Source organism: Pelophylax lessonae, assembly GCF_965119305.1.
Source record: "Pelophylax lessonae genome assembly, chromosome: 8".
In the NCBI taxonomy this organism is placed as follows: domain Eukaryota; kingdom Metazoa; phylum Chordata; class Amphibia; order Anura; family Ranidae; genus Pelophylax; species Pelophylax lessonae.
In genome coordinates, this window is record NC_138775.1 from 251,419,135 (window position 1) to 251,437,251 (window position 18,117).

An 18,117-nucleotide genomic window follows, 5' to 3' on the forward strand; every position below is an offset into this window, starting at 1 on the left:
TCCACCAACGTTTACCATCCAACCTGACAGAACTGGAGAGGATCTGCAAGGAGGAAAGGCAGAGGATCCCCAAATCCAGGTGTGAAAGACTTGTTGCAACTTTCCCAAAAAGACTCCTGGCTGTATTAGATCAAAAGGGGGCTTCTACTAAATACTGAGCAAAGGGTCTGAATACTTAGGACCATGTGATATTTCAGTTTTTCTTTTTTAATAAATCTGCAACAATGTCAACAATTCTGTGTTTTTCTGTCAGTATGGGGTGCTATGTGTACATTCATGAGGAAGAAGAATGAACTTAAATGATTTTAGCAAATGGCTGCAATATAACAAAGAGTGAAAAATTTAAGGGGGTCTGAATACTTTTCGTACCCACTGTATAACAAACATTGCACCCCTGTGCCTTTTAAGCCCTGCAACACCCAAACATAAGCTAGGTATATGCAGTGTAGTGTGAGTATTGTAATGACCTATATACTGGGGAGATTAAACAACCTCTCTACAAATGAACAACCCAACATGGGATGGCACGTTCTACAGGCCAAGGCTGAGCAGTTTTCCTACTCCCTAAGTAAAAGGAACATTCTTTTGAGGACAGTGAGGTTTACATTTTGGACAGAAAGGACAACGTTTCCTAAAGAGGCATGAAAAAGGCCATCTAGGTCAAACCAAAACAACCATCATTAAACAGGGGTGGGGGCCTTCCACACCATCTGTCTTCCACATATAATGCTATTTTAACATCTGTACCCCTCTCTATCACCAAGGATGGGATTATGTAACTAGTACAGGGTGGTTCCATAATTTTCACACATTGCATCCTGTCCTTAGAAAATTACATCTGCCTTTCCATGTTAATTGGTTCAAGGTGTCGGTGCTAACTTTTTTGATATAAATGCTGGGGTATTTTCCTCACACATTATAACTAAAAAAGTGGCATGGATGAGCTACAAAATGTCTTTAGCGTTACAGAACAAGTCTAGTTGAATGTGATGAAATAACTACTACTAGACAGGCTCAAAAGCTTAACCTCCCTGGCGGTATGATTATGTCAGGAATTACATACCAAAAGCGGTACAATTCTTTTCATGGAAATTTGGCGTTATGTATTATAGGCCTACAATTCTTAGTAATTACTGACTTAAACCTGACCAAAATAAGACTCTAGTAGACATCCCAGATGTGATAAATTTGAAACACAAACGCATGAATTATAATCGAATCAATAATATTATTTTATTATTTAATATATAATATATATAATAAAATTATATTGATTAGATTATAATTCATGCATTATATATTATATATAGATATATGTGTGTGTGCATATATATATATACACATATATACATATATATGCATATATATATATATATATATACCGGTATATATATATATATATATATATATATATATATATATATGCGCATATTTATATATATATATATATATGCATATATATATATATATATATATATACAATATAAAATGTGTTTTGTGCAACGTTTTTTTTTTTTTAATTTCCCTCCCTAGTTCCGCTCCCATGCAGCATTGCTGCTGCAGGGAACGGAACTAGGAAGTGATCAGACCGTGATCAGACTGATATGAAAAATCAACCCCGAGTCACGCTCGGGATTACCGCTAAGGAGGTTAAAGAAAAAGTGCGGGAAACTAAAAAAAGATATCATATATACTCACCTATGGCTGATGCTGCAACTGTCCGCCGGCTCTAAGTCCGAGAACAGCACCAGGCATACATTAACCCCTTCCTCTCCAATAAAAATTAACCCCTTCCCTGTCAGTGTCATTTTTACAGTAACAGTGCATATTTATAGCACTGATTACTGTAGTAATGTCACTGGTACCCCCAAAAGTGTCAAAAATGTCAGTCAAGGGTTCGATCTGTGCGCCGCAATGTCGCAGTCCTGCAAAAAAAAAAATCGCAGATCGCCGCCATTACTTGTTAAAAAAAAAACACCAAAAATGACCGAAATCTTTCCCTTAGTTAGTAAACGCAATAACTTTTGCGCAAACCAATCAAAATACGCTTATTGTGATTTTTTTTTACCAAACATAGGTAGCAGAAAACAAATTGACCAAAAATGTTAAAAAATTTTGATTTTTACATTTTTTTGGGGGGGGGGGGGGGGAAAGGCTAGCCCCCCTGCAAGATAATGTCATAATGTGCTAGAATGCATCGCATACTAGCACACTATGAGAGACTTACCTTAAAACAAAACCCTCCAGCGGTGCGGTGTCACCGATAACAGGGCTTCCATCTTCACCTGGTCTTCCTTCCAGGTTCGCAGGCTCCAGCCGCTTGAATGGCTGAGCCGCAATGACGTCATTCCCGCACATGTGTGCAGGAGTCACAGCCACGGCACAGAGTATGAGTATGCCGTCAGACCTTCAGACCACATGTGCAGGTGATGTCACTGGCTGCTACGCACTGGATTATCTCCTAAAAAGGGCAGCTTACCTGTAGGTAAAAAAAGGAGAAACAAGTTTACTATGAAAGCCAAGTGTGAAATGCTTTATTTTGCCTATATTGAGGTGAGCAGCCTCTGCACTCAGTGTTCGATTCTCTGTTTGGATTGTTTCACATCGGTGACACTGTGATTGATTGACATCACGTTTTTGGATTACCACCGAATATATATTTGTCTCCTCTGCACAATCACATGGACTTCCTGCATTGAACTTTATTTTAATGATCCTCATTCTTTTGTATGAATTATATTGAATCATATCACTGTTTTTTTAACCATTTAGCCTACTATGAATGCATTCTCAAACGATTGTTTAAATTAGTACTTTTCTTTCCACACTTTTGGATGAATTTCATTTTTGGAGCACTAGTCACTTTAATTTCAGTATAGTTTTATATTGATATACTTTTTACATAATACATGCACATTTTATGGACATTTCTATGATCTATTTATTCACTTATTTGTATTGATTTTATGCACCATTACCATATCATTTTGATCCACTTATATCTGTGTATTTTTAGTACTGATTTTACATATATATTGATATTTATATTTCTTAGACTTTATTATTGCAAGTGGTGACACTGTAAAAATTGGCTGCTATTATGTTTTTAGTGCACATTTTTTTTTTTTTTTACACCTGTTATCCACTCTCCTATTGGTTAGCGCATTGGTTTATTATTCCCGATATAAAAAGATATCCAAGAAATTGAGAATGCCAGTCAGCAGTGTTCAAACTCTAATCAAGAAGTAGAAAATGAGGGGTTCTCTTGAAACCAAAGCACGGTCAGGTAGACCAACTAAAATTTCAGCCACAACTGCCAGGAAAATTGTTCGGGGTGCAAAGAAAAACCCACAAATAACTTCAGGTGAAATACAGGACTGTCTGAAAACATGTGGTGTGGCTGTTTCATGATGCACAATAAGGAGGCACTTGAAGAAAAATGGGTTGCATGGTCGAGTCCAGAAGAAAGCCATTACTACGCAAATGCCACAAAGTATCATCCCGCTATATATATACTGTATATATATATATATATATATATATATATATATATATATATATATATATATATATATAAAATCTTTTTTTCTCTTTTTTTTTTTTTGCACTCAAAGAGCAGTTAGTAATTTGATGATTATAAGTGAAACAAGCTGTGAAGACTGTTGTGTGTAAAGAGCTGGAATTTTGTATTAGTAGTGGTTTTATGATTACAGAGTGCAGAATAAGCAACAGCAGTAAAGGAATTTGGAATGAATTCTGCCTTTCAGTTTATTCCTAGAAATCCTTTTTGTAAAGTTTGCTCAGATAACACATTACTTAAAAAAAAAGTAAAAATAACAAGGACTTTTCCTGAACACATAAACCTTGTTGATGTGGTAATAAAATCTTGTTTTATTGTAAAGGTACCCTGGTGGCACAGCAGATTAGCAAAATGTAGTTTTTTTCTAAATATGTTGTCCCCCTCTATATAACCCCTCCTATACAGGAAGTTTTTTCGCCAGTGTCTTAAAGGTAATGGTCAATGATTGGAGAATTGCTCCATGTTTTTATATTTTTTTTTAAAGAAGAAGAAGAAAGAAGATTATGCTACAAACCCTGATCAAGATCTTTGAATCAAAGGGGATTAGCAATCAGATCCATCTGAATGTGGAAGACTAAAAGGATGGTACCTGAGCCTCAGTAAAGGAGAAACGAGGTTTTGCCTGTAATGTGACCTTTTTAGGCACTGGGCCCTGAGACCCAGACCCTTGGTAAAAACCGACCCCAAAGGCGTTCCTGCAGAGAGCTCTACAGGTCCAAGGGAGTGGCCTCTCAAAACAAGAGGACCCAGTCCTTCGGCAAGTGACAGAAAGCCGCCGTGATGGGTGAAGATTCGGTTCTTGTTTTAAGTAGAATCCTGCGGCAGGAATGGAAAAGTCAACTTTAAAAATATTTGTAAAAAATATTTTTTTGCACTGTCCCCTTTAAAATAACAGATACCGAGTGCCGTGTCTAGGTCTCCACCGTAGTTAGTAGGTGTGTCAGCTAAGGCAAAGCATACCTTGTTTTGGATAAACATTTTGCTCTCACCCTATGTTGTTCACCTAAAACAGTAGGAATATCAGCTGTGACAAGGCGCACCTTGTTGGCTTAAACATTCTGCTCTAACCCCTTATTGTTTGGCGGGCAGGTTTTCGCCTAGGCGCACAAGCCCCTGCGCATTCATCCCCTTTGTGGCTCCAGGTCAGGGAGCGCCCTTGGTGGCATTCTTGTGGCGAAGGATCATACGCGCACGTGAATAATTGCTATTTACAGGCACAAACATGCACGTGGAGCTGGGAGGGGAGTGTCATGATGTGATTGGCATGCACATAGCATGTTGCATATGCGCAGTAACAAGCGTAAACATCGCGACTTTTAAGGAAGTGTTCCCAGTGTGCAAGCTTCAGTTAGAGGCTGGCGGGGATGCAGGCAGCAGCACCTGGGTGCGTGAGTCACTGTGGGTGCATGTTTACAGGCACAGACAGGTTCTGTTACTTTGGGATAATCAGTGCTGTGTGTGATAAGCTGTATAGCTTGGCACAAGCCTTGAGTACACTAAAGTTAGTACCTCAAGTTTTCTTGCCTAGAGCAATGTCCTCTCGAAAGAGGAGTGGGGGGGAGGGCACAACTGGAAGGGGCACTATGGTGCTACCGTCAGAATAAGAAGATCCTTGGTGTTTACCTCCCCTGAAGGGCTAGAGGCGCCTAGACAATCTGAGCCATTATGGTTGTCAGGCATAGTAGCAGCATCCAGTGCTTCTGTCTCAGCCTACGTCACTAAGGACGATTTGGCATCAGCATTAGCCAGCCTTGAGGGTAAAATTGCTGGCATGATTGCAGCATCACAATGAGGGAGGAAATGTGATAGATCCCCCTCACCTGAGCCCTCCCCTGTTTTAGTTCAAGATTGGGCAGAGGATGTGGAAGAAGTAGCTGTAAATGACCCTGTAGAAGATCAAGATGAGGTTTCCACTTCTAGGGAGTCAGGATCTGAGGAGTCATTCTCGGCCTCCCAATCCCACAGATTGTTAATTCAGTCTGTTACTGAAATGGTCCGGTCTGGATTTAAATTACCTCCCTTAGAGATGTCTGAAGTCTCTTTTTCCTCTTTAGGCTCATTGCACCCTTCTCAAGGTCCTCAGGCTTTTCCCTTACATTCCCTCTTGGAGCAGATAATATATGTACAGGCAAATGTATTCTTGCCATCAAGAAAGGTCGTAGACCTGAAGGATCTGGTTCGGTCTGTAAGAAGGAAAAAGTATCCTCCTGTACATCTTTGCATGAGGTTATTAGGGAGGATGGTGTCCTCACTCGAAGCAGTTCCCTATGCTCAATTCCATGCCAGACCTTTACAGAACAACATTCTGTCAGCCTGGAGCAGAATTATCCAGGCCTTAGATTGGTGCATGTCTCTGGTACCGAGGGTAGATCAGAGTCTAAGTTGGTGGTTTATGACCAGAAATTTGGAAAGAGGGAAATAATTTCTTCCAGTAGTCTGGAAGGTATTGACTACAGATGCCAGTCTCTCCGGTTTGGGAGTGGTTTTGAAGGAAGCCCCTGGGAAAGTGGTCTTGGGTAGAAAGGAATCTTCCCATCAATATCCTGTAAATCTGAGCAGTTTGGCAGGCATTAAAGTACTGGAAGCCCAGAGTTCAGGGTTTCCCTGTCAGGGTAAATCCTACAATGCCACGGCTGTGGCTTATATCAATCATCAGGGACTCATCAAGAGTCAGTCAGTCCAGAAGGAGGTGGATCTTATCCTATCCTAGGCAGACAAATTTGTTCCAAGCCTGTTGGTGGTTTTCATTCCAGGAATAGAAAACTTGCAGGCAGACTTTCTGAGTCGTCAGCAGATGTTTCCGGGGTAATGGTCCCTACACCCCGAGATCCTTGCATTGATCTACCAATGCTGGGGGGTCCCGGATATCCAGGTTCAACAACAAGTTGAAAAAATTTGTGTCCAGGACCCAATCCAGGGATCCACTCGCAGTCGGATTGGATGCCTTGGTGACTCCTTGGGAGGAGTTTTCCCTGATCTATGCCTTTCCTCCGGTTCAGCTGCTGCTGCGTCTTCTACACAGGATCCAGGTAGAGGGGAATTCAGTAATCCTGGTGGTTCCAGCATGGCCCAGGAGGTTTTGGTATGCACAAATTCTAAATTTGGCAATGGCAAGGCCTTGGGTTCTTCCACTGTGTCCGGACCTGCTCTCTCATGGTCCGATATTCCACCTGCTTTACAGTCTCTAAATTTGATGGCTTGGCTTATGAAGCCTGGATCTTGAAGGAGCGGGGTATATCTGGCCCTGCAGTCTCTACCCTGATAAACACTAGAAAACCAGTCTCTAGAGGCATTTATTACAGAGTCTGGAAGTCTTAAAATTCCTGGTGTGAGGCCAGGAATTGGCATCCCTGTAAATATATTATCGGGAGATTCTAGCCTTCCTGCAAGTAGGGGTGGAAATGAAGTTAGCCATAGGCTAATAAGGGTCAAGTTCCAGCCTTATCGTTTTTTTTCCAGAGACCAATCGCTTTGCATTCTTTAGTTCGAACCTTCTTTCAAGGGGTGCTTCATATGCTTCCACCAGTGAGGCCACCATCCTTGGGATCTAAATTTGGTGTTGGTAGTTTTACAGAAACAGTCCTTTGAGTCAATGTGGCATATTCCTCTGGTTCTTTTGACCAGAAAGTTGGTCTTTTTGGTTGCAGTAACTTCAGCCAGAAGAGTATCAGAATTAGCAGCTCTTTCTTGTAAAGAGCCATTCTTGATTTTACATCAAGACAGGGTGATTCTTCGTCCACCCCCAGGTTTTTTGCCCAAGGTGGTGTCCGCTTTTCATTTGAATCAGGACATTATACTGCTTTCCTTCTTTCCAAATCCTCAAACAGCAGAGGAAAGGAAGGTTATTACATTCTCTCGATGTAGTACATGCATTCAAGATTTATTTGAAAAGGTCAGCTCAGATTCGTAAGACCGACCTTTTGTTTGTACTACCAGAACGGCCCAGGAAAGGGCAGGCAGCATCTTAGCATCTAAATCTACAGTTTCTCAATGGATTCTCCAGGTTATTATCCAGGCGTATGGTTTAAAAGGGAAGGTTCCACCAGAAGAGTAGGTGCCTCTTGTGCAGTTCACCGTCAAGCTTCTTTGGCTCAGATTTGCAAGGCTGCCACTTGGTCTTCGATACATACGTTCACTAGATTCTATCAAGTGGATGTTAGGACCCAGGAGGAGTCTGCATTTGGAGTGTTCTACAGGCAGCTATGTAGATCTTTTGTGGTCTGATGGCGATGTTTTTAATGGTGTACCCCTCTCCTCAAGCGCATTGATTTGGGACGTCCCAGATAGTAATGAATATGGCTGCTCTGTATCCCGTTATATACAATAAAGAAATTTGGATTTTTTCGTACAGCTTACCTGTAAAATCCATTTCTTGGAGTTCATCACGGGACAAAGAGGTCCCTCCCATCTTGTCTGGGATGTTTATTGCTTGCTACAAAACTGAGGTACTTTCTGTATAGGAGGGGTTATATAGAGGGGAACTTCCTGTCTTAATTGGTTGCCAGTGTACATTCACCTAGAGGTGGCGTATAACCCAGATAGTAATGAATATGGCTGCTCTGTGCCCCATGATGTACTCCTAGAAATTGATTTTACAGGTAAGCTGTAGCAAAAATCCATATATTATAATGTAATTTAAGATGTTTTAAGCACACAAGATTAACAAATAAGCTCACAAGCTTTAAAGCCGTAGTATACTCAATGTGTTTACTTTTACCTACAGGTAAGCCTATAATAGGGCTTACCTGTAGGTACAATTAAAATCTCCTAAACCTGCACGGTTTAGGAGATATTTGCCCTGCATGCAGCCGCTGACACTAGCAGGGCATGCACTCTGAAAGTCCAGTGGACCTTCAGAGTTCCTTGCCGGCTACTTGCTGGAAAGTGACCCCTGTGCGCATGCGCGGGAGTGACGTCATCGCGGCTCCGGCCACTCACATCGCCGGAGCCGCTAAACCTGTAAGAGACGCCGAGGGAGCATGACAGCTCCCACAGCGGTGTCCTGGCGTCCATGTCGGGGCTTTGTTTTAAGGTAAGTATTTCATAATGAGCTACTATGCGATGCATACTAGCTCATCATGCCTTTGTCTTGCAGGGTTTGTTTTTTTTTGTTGTTTTTTTTTTGGCAGTATACAACCACTTTAAGTTCACAAGATTGAGAATGAGATATTCTGAGCATGAGCTAAGACACTAACAACTAACATCACATTTGTACACTTTCTGGTGCAATGAAACTGTAATCATACCTAAGGCTCAACTTCCTCTGATCGATATCTTAAGAGAGAAATATTTAACAGCTCTACTACACATAAGAAAAACATGGCATTGAAGGATGGTACATCAGAACAGCTTATGCTGTTCTCCTCCAGGCTATTGTAATAGTCTATTTAAAAAAAAGAGAGATGTGGGGGCCAAGCCTGGGACAGCTAACCACATGTCCCATACCTTTTCAATGTTTTTCTAGTATTGCATAGCGCTGACCCTCTGTCAGATGTTTGTCCCAGATGACCACTCTAACCTAGACAGAAAGTGATGGGAAATACAACATTTTTTAAATTAAAATTGATGCTAATGTTTTATTCTCAAAATAGTAGTTTTTTAGCTGCCTTCGACCCCAATATTTCAGGTCACTGATTTTTAAAAGAAACATGCACAGTTCTACACTTCTATTTCTCTCCTGGTTCTGGCTCCCACTCTTATGGTTCTGGCTCCCACTCCTATAGGAAATTGATGCAGAGAACTTCACTCATATCATGTGGTTGATGGCGCTGTTCTCTGCATCATAGAATACCACCAACTGCTGATCCTGCAGTAGATGGTGATGTCATGTGACTGTATCTATGACGGGTCAAAAAGGGATGCTAAAAACTGAAAAAAAAAAAAGTTTTTGCGGAGAACCTTCTCTAGAGTTGGCATTAAAATGCATCTATGCCCTGACTATGGACATTATACTATTTTCATACATTACCATAAAAGTTCTCACTCACTTCTCTAGCTGTTTGTATTGCGAACAATTCATTCACAAGGTTCTCGGGAAATGTGATAAAGACTCTGAAGTTGCTTAGAAAACACCTGTTGTGTGTTTACATTAAAGGGCAGCTAGCCAAGATTCTGCTCTCAAAAAGATTGCTACGATTTCAGTGCTGTTGAGAATTTGTAGATGCATTTCTCCGCAATGACTATAGCTACTGAGATGAATGAAGGCTTGTTTTAAAGCACTTTTACTGCTTGTTTAGAATTTGTAAATACTTGTATGTGCATAGTCTGAGAATGTGTTCACTTTAAGTAATTTCAGAATCGCTGTCCCAAACTAATTTACTCAAGCTTCATTTGCTGCATTATTTTTTCAGGTCAGTGATTAAAAAAAAAACAATATGTCAGCAATAACAGCCACCATGTTTCTCTTAGTACATGTTTCCTTTTATAGAATGTCTTACCCCAGTGGTCCTCAACTCCGGTCCTCAGGGCCCACTAACAGGCCAGATTTTAATTATTACCTTGGGGAGATGCAGATTAGAATACTGCAATCACTGAGCAGCAAATTATATCACCTGTGATGTATTTCAGTTATCTTGCAAACCTGGCCTGTTAGTGGGCCCTGAGGACCAGGGTTGAGGACCACTGTCTTACCCTACTAAAATATGTTCAGTACATGGTTTCACCAGCAGATGGCATTGCAGGTGGAATGGTTGGTAATTTTTATTTAAAACTGGGTATTTGTTGTTAGGCCCCGTCCTATGACCAGCATAAAAATTGGGCAAGGAAAGGCATCTGTATAGTCTGAAATAGCCAGTTGGATGCTTACAATATTTTGCTGATTCACAGTACAAATACATCAGTAAGCAACACACACTTTTAAAAAAAATTGTTTATAATTAATTCAATAGATATACAAAGGGAACCAAGTTTATTGCTGTAGGTTTGTGTGAGTATGCAGTGTGCGCCCAGTAAAGAGAATTCTCTTGTCTACTGCTTATGGAAAAGCCATTTATAGAGTGGAGAAAAAAAGAAAAGAGCTGCCGATCCCACATCACACATGTAATAACTGGGGATAGCAGCTTGACATCTATGATGTGGGAATAGCTACTTTCTTGTTTTTCCACAGAAAGGTTTCTTAGAAGTCTTTTCATGAAAGAAAACATATACAAAACAAAAATAGATGCCATTCTTTTAACTTGTATATTTATGGAGAGTCTTTGATCTTTTTTTCAGGGTCCAAAAGGGGATCCCGGATTATCACCTGGACAAGCTCCACCTGGCAATAAGGTAATGACGCATATATTTGCTTTTATCTTTCCAATCATTTTGGTTGTGTGTATTTGCCCTTGTTTGTTATGCTTACCATTGTTGTAAAGGATCATTTCACACAAATAATAAAATATTCACAAGCAGTAGTTCAAGAACAAGGGCTGTATTGGTGACACCAAGGATAGGGTTTTGGGAAAACAGAGGGTACGCGCTGCCACCCCCCATACCTACACAGCTCACATCTAACTGAACCATGTATGCACCAAGGCTGGCGAAGAAGAAACATACGCTGGCGCTGACCATTATAGCCCCACACCTGCTTTTGTGACTCACTTTCCTGAAGCCCATCCCACCACGCCATTTAAAAAAAAATCCCTTTATACATACCTTAAAGTGTTACTAAACCCACAACAGTAAAAAAAGTCTGTATTTGCAGTAAATAGTGTTGAGCGAACACGGACTGTATTATTCGTGTTCGTACCGAATAATTGGATTTTTTGTACCCGAACACGGACACGGACACTTTACTGTATGTTCGGGTAAAAATCCGTGTTCGGTCGTTTTATTTCCGGGTTTTGCATGCTTTGGCGCTCTTTTCATGGCGGGCTTTCAACAGCCAATCAACAATCGTTTAACTGGTGTGCCTTAAGCCATCCCAGCCATGCCTGCAAATGTCTCAGTAGCTGTGATTGGCCGTCTGAAGCATGTGACCAAGTCTTTATAAGTTCGAGGCAGCCGCAGCGGCGTCATTATGCTGCTTAGATTCAGGGACAGAGCACACATCAACGTGCTGGCTGCTGATTAGGGAAAGATAGGCAGGAAAAAACCATTTGTGTCCGGATAGAATTGAGGGACAGGTCGGAGTGTTTAGGCAGGGCGAGTTGTAGGCATTTTAGGGATAGAGTCTGCTGAATTATAGGGTCAGTGTCTTCTACAAACTACAATCGATATTGCTGTGTGGGGGGTGGGGTCTGCACTCAATCCTGATCTACGATCTCTTCTCAATCCTGTTAGGGACAGAGTCTGCTGAATTTTAGGGAAACTGTGTTCTACAAACTACAATCGATATTGCTGTGTGGTGTGGGATTGGAGATAGGCAGGTGTCAGTGATCCACATCCATTTTTCTGTGTGTGAGCTGCAGTGAACACAATCTTTTTGGGCTGCAGTGAACACAATCTTTTTGGGCTGCAGTGAACACAATCTTTTTGGGCTGCAGTGAACACAATCTTTTTGGGGTGCAGTGAACAAAATCTTTTTGGGGTGCAGTGAACACAATCCTTTTTGGTGTGCAGTGAACACAATCTTTGTGGGGTGCAGTGAACAAAATCCTTTGTGGGGTGCAGTGAACACAATCTTTTTGGGGTGCAGTGAACAAAATCCTTTTTGGGGTGCAGTGAACAACATCCTTTTTGGGGTGCAGTGAACACAATCTTTTTGGGGTGCAGTGAACAAAATCCTTTGTGGGGTGCAGTGAACACAATCTTTTTGGGGTGGAGTGAACAACATCCTTTTTGGGGTGCAGTGAACAAAATCCTTTTTGGGGTGCAGTGAACAAAATCATTTTTGGGGTGCAGTGAACACAATCTTTTTGGGGTGCAGTGAACACAATCTTTGTGGGGTGCAGTGAACACAATCTTTTTGGGGTGGAGTGAACAACATCCTTTTTGGGGTGCAGTGAACAACATCCTTTTTGGGGTGCAGTGAACACAATCTTTTTGGGGTGCAGTGAACACAATCTTTGTGGGGTACAGTGAACAGAATCTTTGTGGGGTGCAGTGAACACAATCTTTGGGGGGTACAGTGAACACAATCTTTGTGAGGTGCAGTGAACACAATCTTTGTGGGGTGCAGTGAACACAATCATTGTGGGGTGCAGTGAACTCAATCTTTGTGGGGTACAGTGAACACTATCTCATACTTCTGAAGGTTTGAGGGTGCTGCCTGTTCCATACTCCCCCTACTCCTCATCTAGCCTTTTAGGGGTACAAACAATAGTAATTGGGGCCTAGTGTGGTTGTGTACGTGTGATATACATACACTTTTTTTGGATCATATTTTCTATTCCGCTATTTAATCAAAAACCTTTGGGGATCAGTTAAATTGGGGGATAGTCTGTGTTGGTACGTGTGAGAGAGATCCACCTTTCCAAGTTGTTGGGGTTCATCTCATACTTCTGAAGGTTTGAGGGTGCTGCCTGTTCCATACTCCCCCTACTCCTCATCTAGCCTTTTAGGGGTACAAACAATAGTAATTGGGGCCCAGTGTGGTTGTGTACGTGTGATATACATACACTTTTTTGGGATCATATTTTCTATTCCGCTATTTAATCAAAAACCTTTGGGGATCAGTTAAATTGGGGGATAGTCTGTGTCGGTACGTGTGAGAGAGATCCACCTTTCCAAGTTGTTGGGGTTCATCTCATACTTCTGAAGGTTTGAGGGTGCTGCCTGTTCCATACCCCCCCTACTCCTCATCTAGCCTTTTAGGGGTACAAACAATAGTAATTGGGGCCTAGTGTGGTTGTGTACGTGCGAGATACATACACTTTTTTTGATCATATTTCCTATTCCGCTATTCAATAAAAACCTTTGAGGATCAATTGAATTGCGGGATAGTCTGTGTCGGTACGTGTGAGAGAGATCCACCTTTCCAAGTTGTTGGGGTTCATCTCATACTTCTGAAGGTTTGAGGGTGCTGCCTGTTCCATACCCCCCCTACTCCTCATCTAGCCTTTTAGGGGTACAAACAATAGTAATTGGGGCCTAGTGTGGTTGTGTACGTGCGAGATACATACACTTTTTTTGATCATATTTCCTATTCCGCTATTCAATAAAAACCTTTGAGGATCAATTGAATTGCGGGATAGTCTGTGTCGGTACGTGTGAGAGAGATCCACCTTTCCAAGTTGTTGGGGTTCATCTCATACTTCTGAAGGTTTGAGGGTGCTGCCTGTTCCATACTCCCCCTACTCCTCATCTAGCCTTTTAGGGGTACAAACAATAGTAATTGGGGCCTAGTGTGGTTGTGTACGTGTGATATACATACACTTTTTTTGGATCATATTTTCTATTCCGCTATTTAATCAAAAACCTTTGGGGATCAGTTAAATTGGGGGATAGTCTGTGTTGGTACGTGTGAGAGAGATCCACCTTTCCAAGTTGTTGGGGTTCATCTCATACTTCTGAAGGTTTGAGGGTGCTGCCTGTTCCATACTCCCCCTACTCCTCATCTAGCCTTTTAGGGGTACAAACAATAGTAATTGGGGCCCAGTGTGGTTGTGTACGTGTGATATACATACACTTTTTTGGGATCATATTTTCTATTCCGCTATTTAATCAAAAACCTTTGGGGATCAGTTAAATTGGGGGATAGTCTGTGTCGGTACGTGTGAGAGAGATCCACCTTTCCAAGTTGTTGGGGTTCATCTCATACTTCTGAAGGTTTGAGGGTGCTGCCTGTTCCATACCCCCCCTACTCCTCATCTAGCCTTTTAGGGGTACAAACAATAGTAATTGGGGCCTAGTGTGGTTGTGTACGTGTGATATACATACACTTTTTTTGGATCATATTTTCTATTCCGCTATTTAATCAAAAACCTTTGGGGATCAGTTAAATTGGGGGATAGTCTGTGTTGGTACGTGTGAGAGAGATCCACCTTTCCAAGTTGTTGGGGTTCATCTCATACTTCTGAAGGTTTGAGGGTGCTGCCTGTTCCATACCCCCCCTACTCCTCATCTAGCCTTTTAGGGGTACAAACAATAGTAATTGGGGCCTAGTGTGGTTGTGTACGTGTGATATACATACACTTTTTTTGGATCATATTTTCTATTCCGCTATTTAATCAAAAACCTTTGGGGATCAGTTAAATTGGGGGATAGTCTGTGTCGGTACGTGTGAGAGAGATCCACCTTTCCAAGTTGTTGGGGTTCATCTCATACTTCTGAAGGTTTGAGGGTGCTGCCTGTTCCATACCCCCCCTACTCCTCATCTAGCCTTTTAGGGGTACAAACAATAGTAATTGGGGCCTAGTGTGGTTGTGTACGTGCGAGATACATACACTTTTTTTGATCATATTTCCTATTCCGCTATTCAATAAAAACCTTTGAGGATCAATTGAATTGCGGGATAGTCTGTGTCGGTACGTGTGAGAGAGATCCACCTTTCCAAGTTGTTGGGGTTCATCTCATACTTCTGAAGGTTTGAGGGTGCTGCCTGTTCCATACTCCCCCTACTCCTCATCTAGCCTTTTAGGGGTACAAACAATAGTAATTGGGGCCCAGTGTGGTTGTGTACGTGTGATATACATACACTTTTTTTGGATCATATTTTCTATTCCGCTATTTAATTTAACTGGGCCTCCATGCGAGACCTGTGTGCCTTGTTGCGCTGTTTTGAGTACTCCACCAACATGGCCAGTGGCAATGACGCCGTTCTCAGCTTAACTATCCCACTTCTATGCCTCCTTGAAAAAACAATTCGGGCGATGATGGAAGAGGATGTGGCACAGGATGAGGAGGAGGAGGAGGAGGATGAAGAGGTAACATTTCCAAGGCTTTCAGGGCAGTCATTCGCAAGGGGCTCCGAGGGTGGGTTCCTGCACACGCAAACGCCAGGGACGCAATTGTCCAGCAGGGGCACAGTTCTGGAGGATGAGGAGGATGAGGAGGAGGAGGAGCTGGAGGAGGAGATGGAACCATGTTCACAGCAGGGTGGCACCCAGGCCAGCTCATGGCCATCACTGGTGCGTGGCTGGGGGGATACAGAGGACACGGACGATACACCTCCCACAGAGGACAGCCTTTCGTTGCCTCTGGGCAGCCTGGCACACATGAGCGATTACATGCTGCAGTGTCTCCACAACGACCGCCGAGTTGCCCACATTCTAACTTGTGCTGATTACTGGGTGGCCACGCTGCTGGATCCCCGTTACAAGGACAACGTACCGTCCTTAATTCACTCACTGGAGCGCGATCGCAAGATGCGCGAGTACAAGCGCACGCTGGTAGACGCCATGCTGCTGGCATTCCCATCTGACAGCGGGGCCACAGTGGAAGCACAAGGCAGAGGAGGAGGAGGAGGAGGTCGCCAACGCAACCAGGGCACCGCCAGCACCTCAGAAGGCAGGGTTAGCATGGCCGAAATGTGGAAAAGCTTTGTCAGCACGCCACAACAAACAGCAGCACCAGCAGCTCAGATGGAACGTCTTAGCAGGAGGCAGCATTTTACCAACATGGTGGAGCAGTATGTGTGCACACGCCTACATGTAGTGAATGACGGGTCTGCCCCCTTCAACTTCTGGGTCTCCAAATTGGGCACATGGCTTGAGCTTGCCCTTTACGCCTTGGAGGTGCTGGCGTGCCCTGCAGCCAGTGTATTATCTGAACGGGTATTTAGCACGGCTGGGGGCGTTATAACAGACAAGCGCAGCCGCCTGTCCAGAGACAATGTGGACAAGCTCACGTTCATTAAAATGAACCAGGCATGGATCCCACGGGACTTTTCCGTACCTTATGCAGAATAGCAATGGATACCGACCTTACCCACCCATTGTTCCATTTTTGCTCTTTCTCACTCTTTTGGGGTGTACCCTCATTTAAAATTTTTGAAAAGAAGCAGTGTTGGCTACCTCGTCCTCCTCCTCAGGGCCAGATTAATGTAGGGGCTATTGGAGCTGCAGCTCCAGGCCCCTACCTTTTATATAGGCCCCGGGTTGGCCATATTCACTGTTACCGCTCTTCTGTCACTTGTAAACACAGAAGTCTGGCTTCTATGCTCGCTTCCCCAGGCAGCACCCTCAGAACCTCCCCACACAGCGTGAAGGCCGGACAAGGAGGGACAGTTGGCGATGCATGGATGTGTTTATGGGCTTCAGAGACAGCATCCCATGTTGAATTAGGCATGCATGGCTGCACCCTTCCTCCTCTGGGTGCATGGCAAGGCACGGCCCTTAAGGCCCTTCAAAATCCTCAGCACCAAGCCCATGATGCTGTTAATCCGGCCCTGGTCCTCCTCCACCGCCGCTTCCACCTACACCGCCCATAGGTGTGCGCAGCCTATTGCATTAAGGTGTGCACCCCAAAGTTGAAATACACATGCATGTGTTTGCCAGCAGGGAGAGTAATGTATCGGGGCCATGTACCTGTAGGCAAGGAGAAATAGAGCAGAGCAGGTCCCAGGGAGATCTTTCCCATCTCCTCACTGGCAATGCTATGTGCCCTAGGTGATTAGGGTGTGCCCAGGCACACCCAGCACACCCTGTGCGCACGCCTATGTCACCGCCACATCCACCACCACCTCAACCTCCCTCCTACTCCATATGGGCCTCGTCCTTCAGAGATGAAGAAGAACATTGTTTTATTTTTCTGTTTTTTTTTTGTTGTTTTAAGTTATTTCCCTATCCACATTTGTTTGCAGAGCACTTGCCATGCTCTTAATTACGTTTTGCTGCCATTTGCAGCACTCTAGCCCTTTCCTTTGGTGTTTTAGAGCCATTTTAGTGCCTTAAAGTTCGGGTCCCCATTGACTTCAATGGGGTTCGGTGTCCGGGAAAAGTTCGGTAAAAGTCCGGGACACGGACCCGGACTTTTTTTTAAAGTTCGGCCGAACCCGTCGAACACGGACATCTAGGTGTTCGCTCAACCCTAGCAGTAAAGCATGCTTGTAATACTCACTGTGGAACCTAAGGAAGTTAATCCTCTGCATTGTGTTAAAGGCTGTTTGTTCCTGTCTTCTCTAATCCTGCCATTCTTTCACTGTCCTCAATACATCTGCTGATAGAACAGAGCCTTGGGGCACTCTGCACATTCTCAGTTTGGTGTGTATTGCTAGAGATTTTTTTTTTGTAAGGGTGCATGTGATCAGCACTGTCCAGACAGAGGGTCAGGGATCAAAGGACAGTCGAAGTTGGATGAAAACTCCTCCTGCATGCTTTAACCAGTGCTCTGCCAGACACTGATAGAAGTCACAAGACTGCTATACAGTATATCACAAAAGTGAGTACACCCCTCACATTTTTGTAAATATTTTATTATATCTTTTCATGTGACAACACTAAAGAAATTACACTTTGCTACAATGTAAAGTAGTGAGTGTACAGCTTGTATAAACAGTGTAGATTTGCTGTCCCCTCAAAATAACTCACACAGCCATTAATGTCTAAACTGCTGGCAACAAAAGTGAGTACACCCCTAAGTGAAAGCATCAGATTTGGGCCCAATCAGCCATTTTCCCTACCCGGTGTCATGTGACTTGTTAGCGTTACAAGGTCTCAGGTGTGAATCGAGAGCAG

The 18,117-nt window shown here is 43.0% G+C and overlaps 1 protein-coding gene across 1 annotated transcript in view; it reads left to right on the forward strand.

Annotated features, from left to right (window-relative positions):
- COL24A1 (collagen type XXIV alpha 1 chain) overlaps positions 1 to 18,117 on the forward strand; it is a 417,206-nt gene that overhangs the window by 143,838 nt on the left and 255,251 nt on the right. The window contains exon 6 of the mRNA XM_082265511.1: positions 10,793 to 10,846. Within this exon, the coding sequence (XP_082121637.1) occupies positions 10,793 to 10,846 (54 nt within the window). The remainder of the gene's footprint in view (positions 1 to 10,792; positions 10,847 to 18,117) is intronic.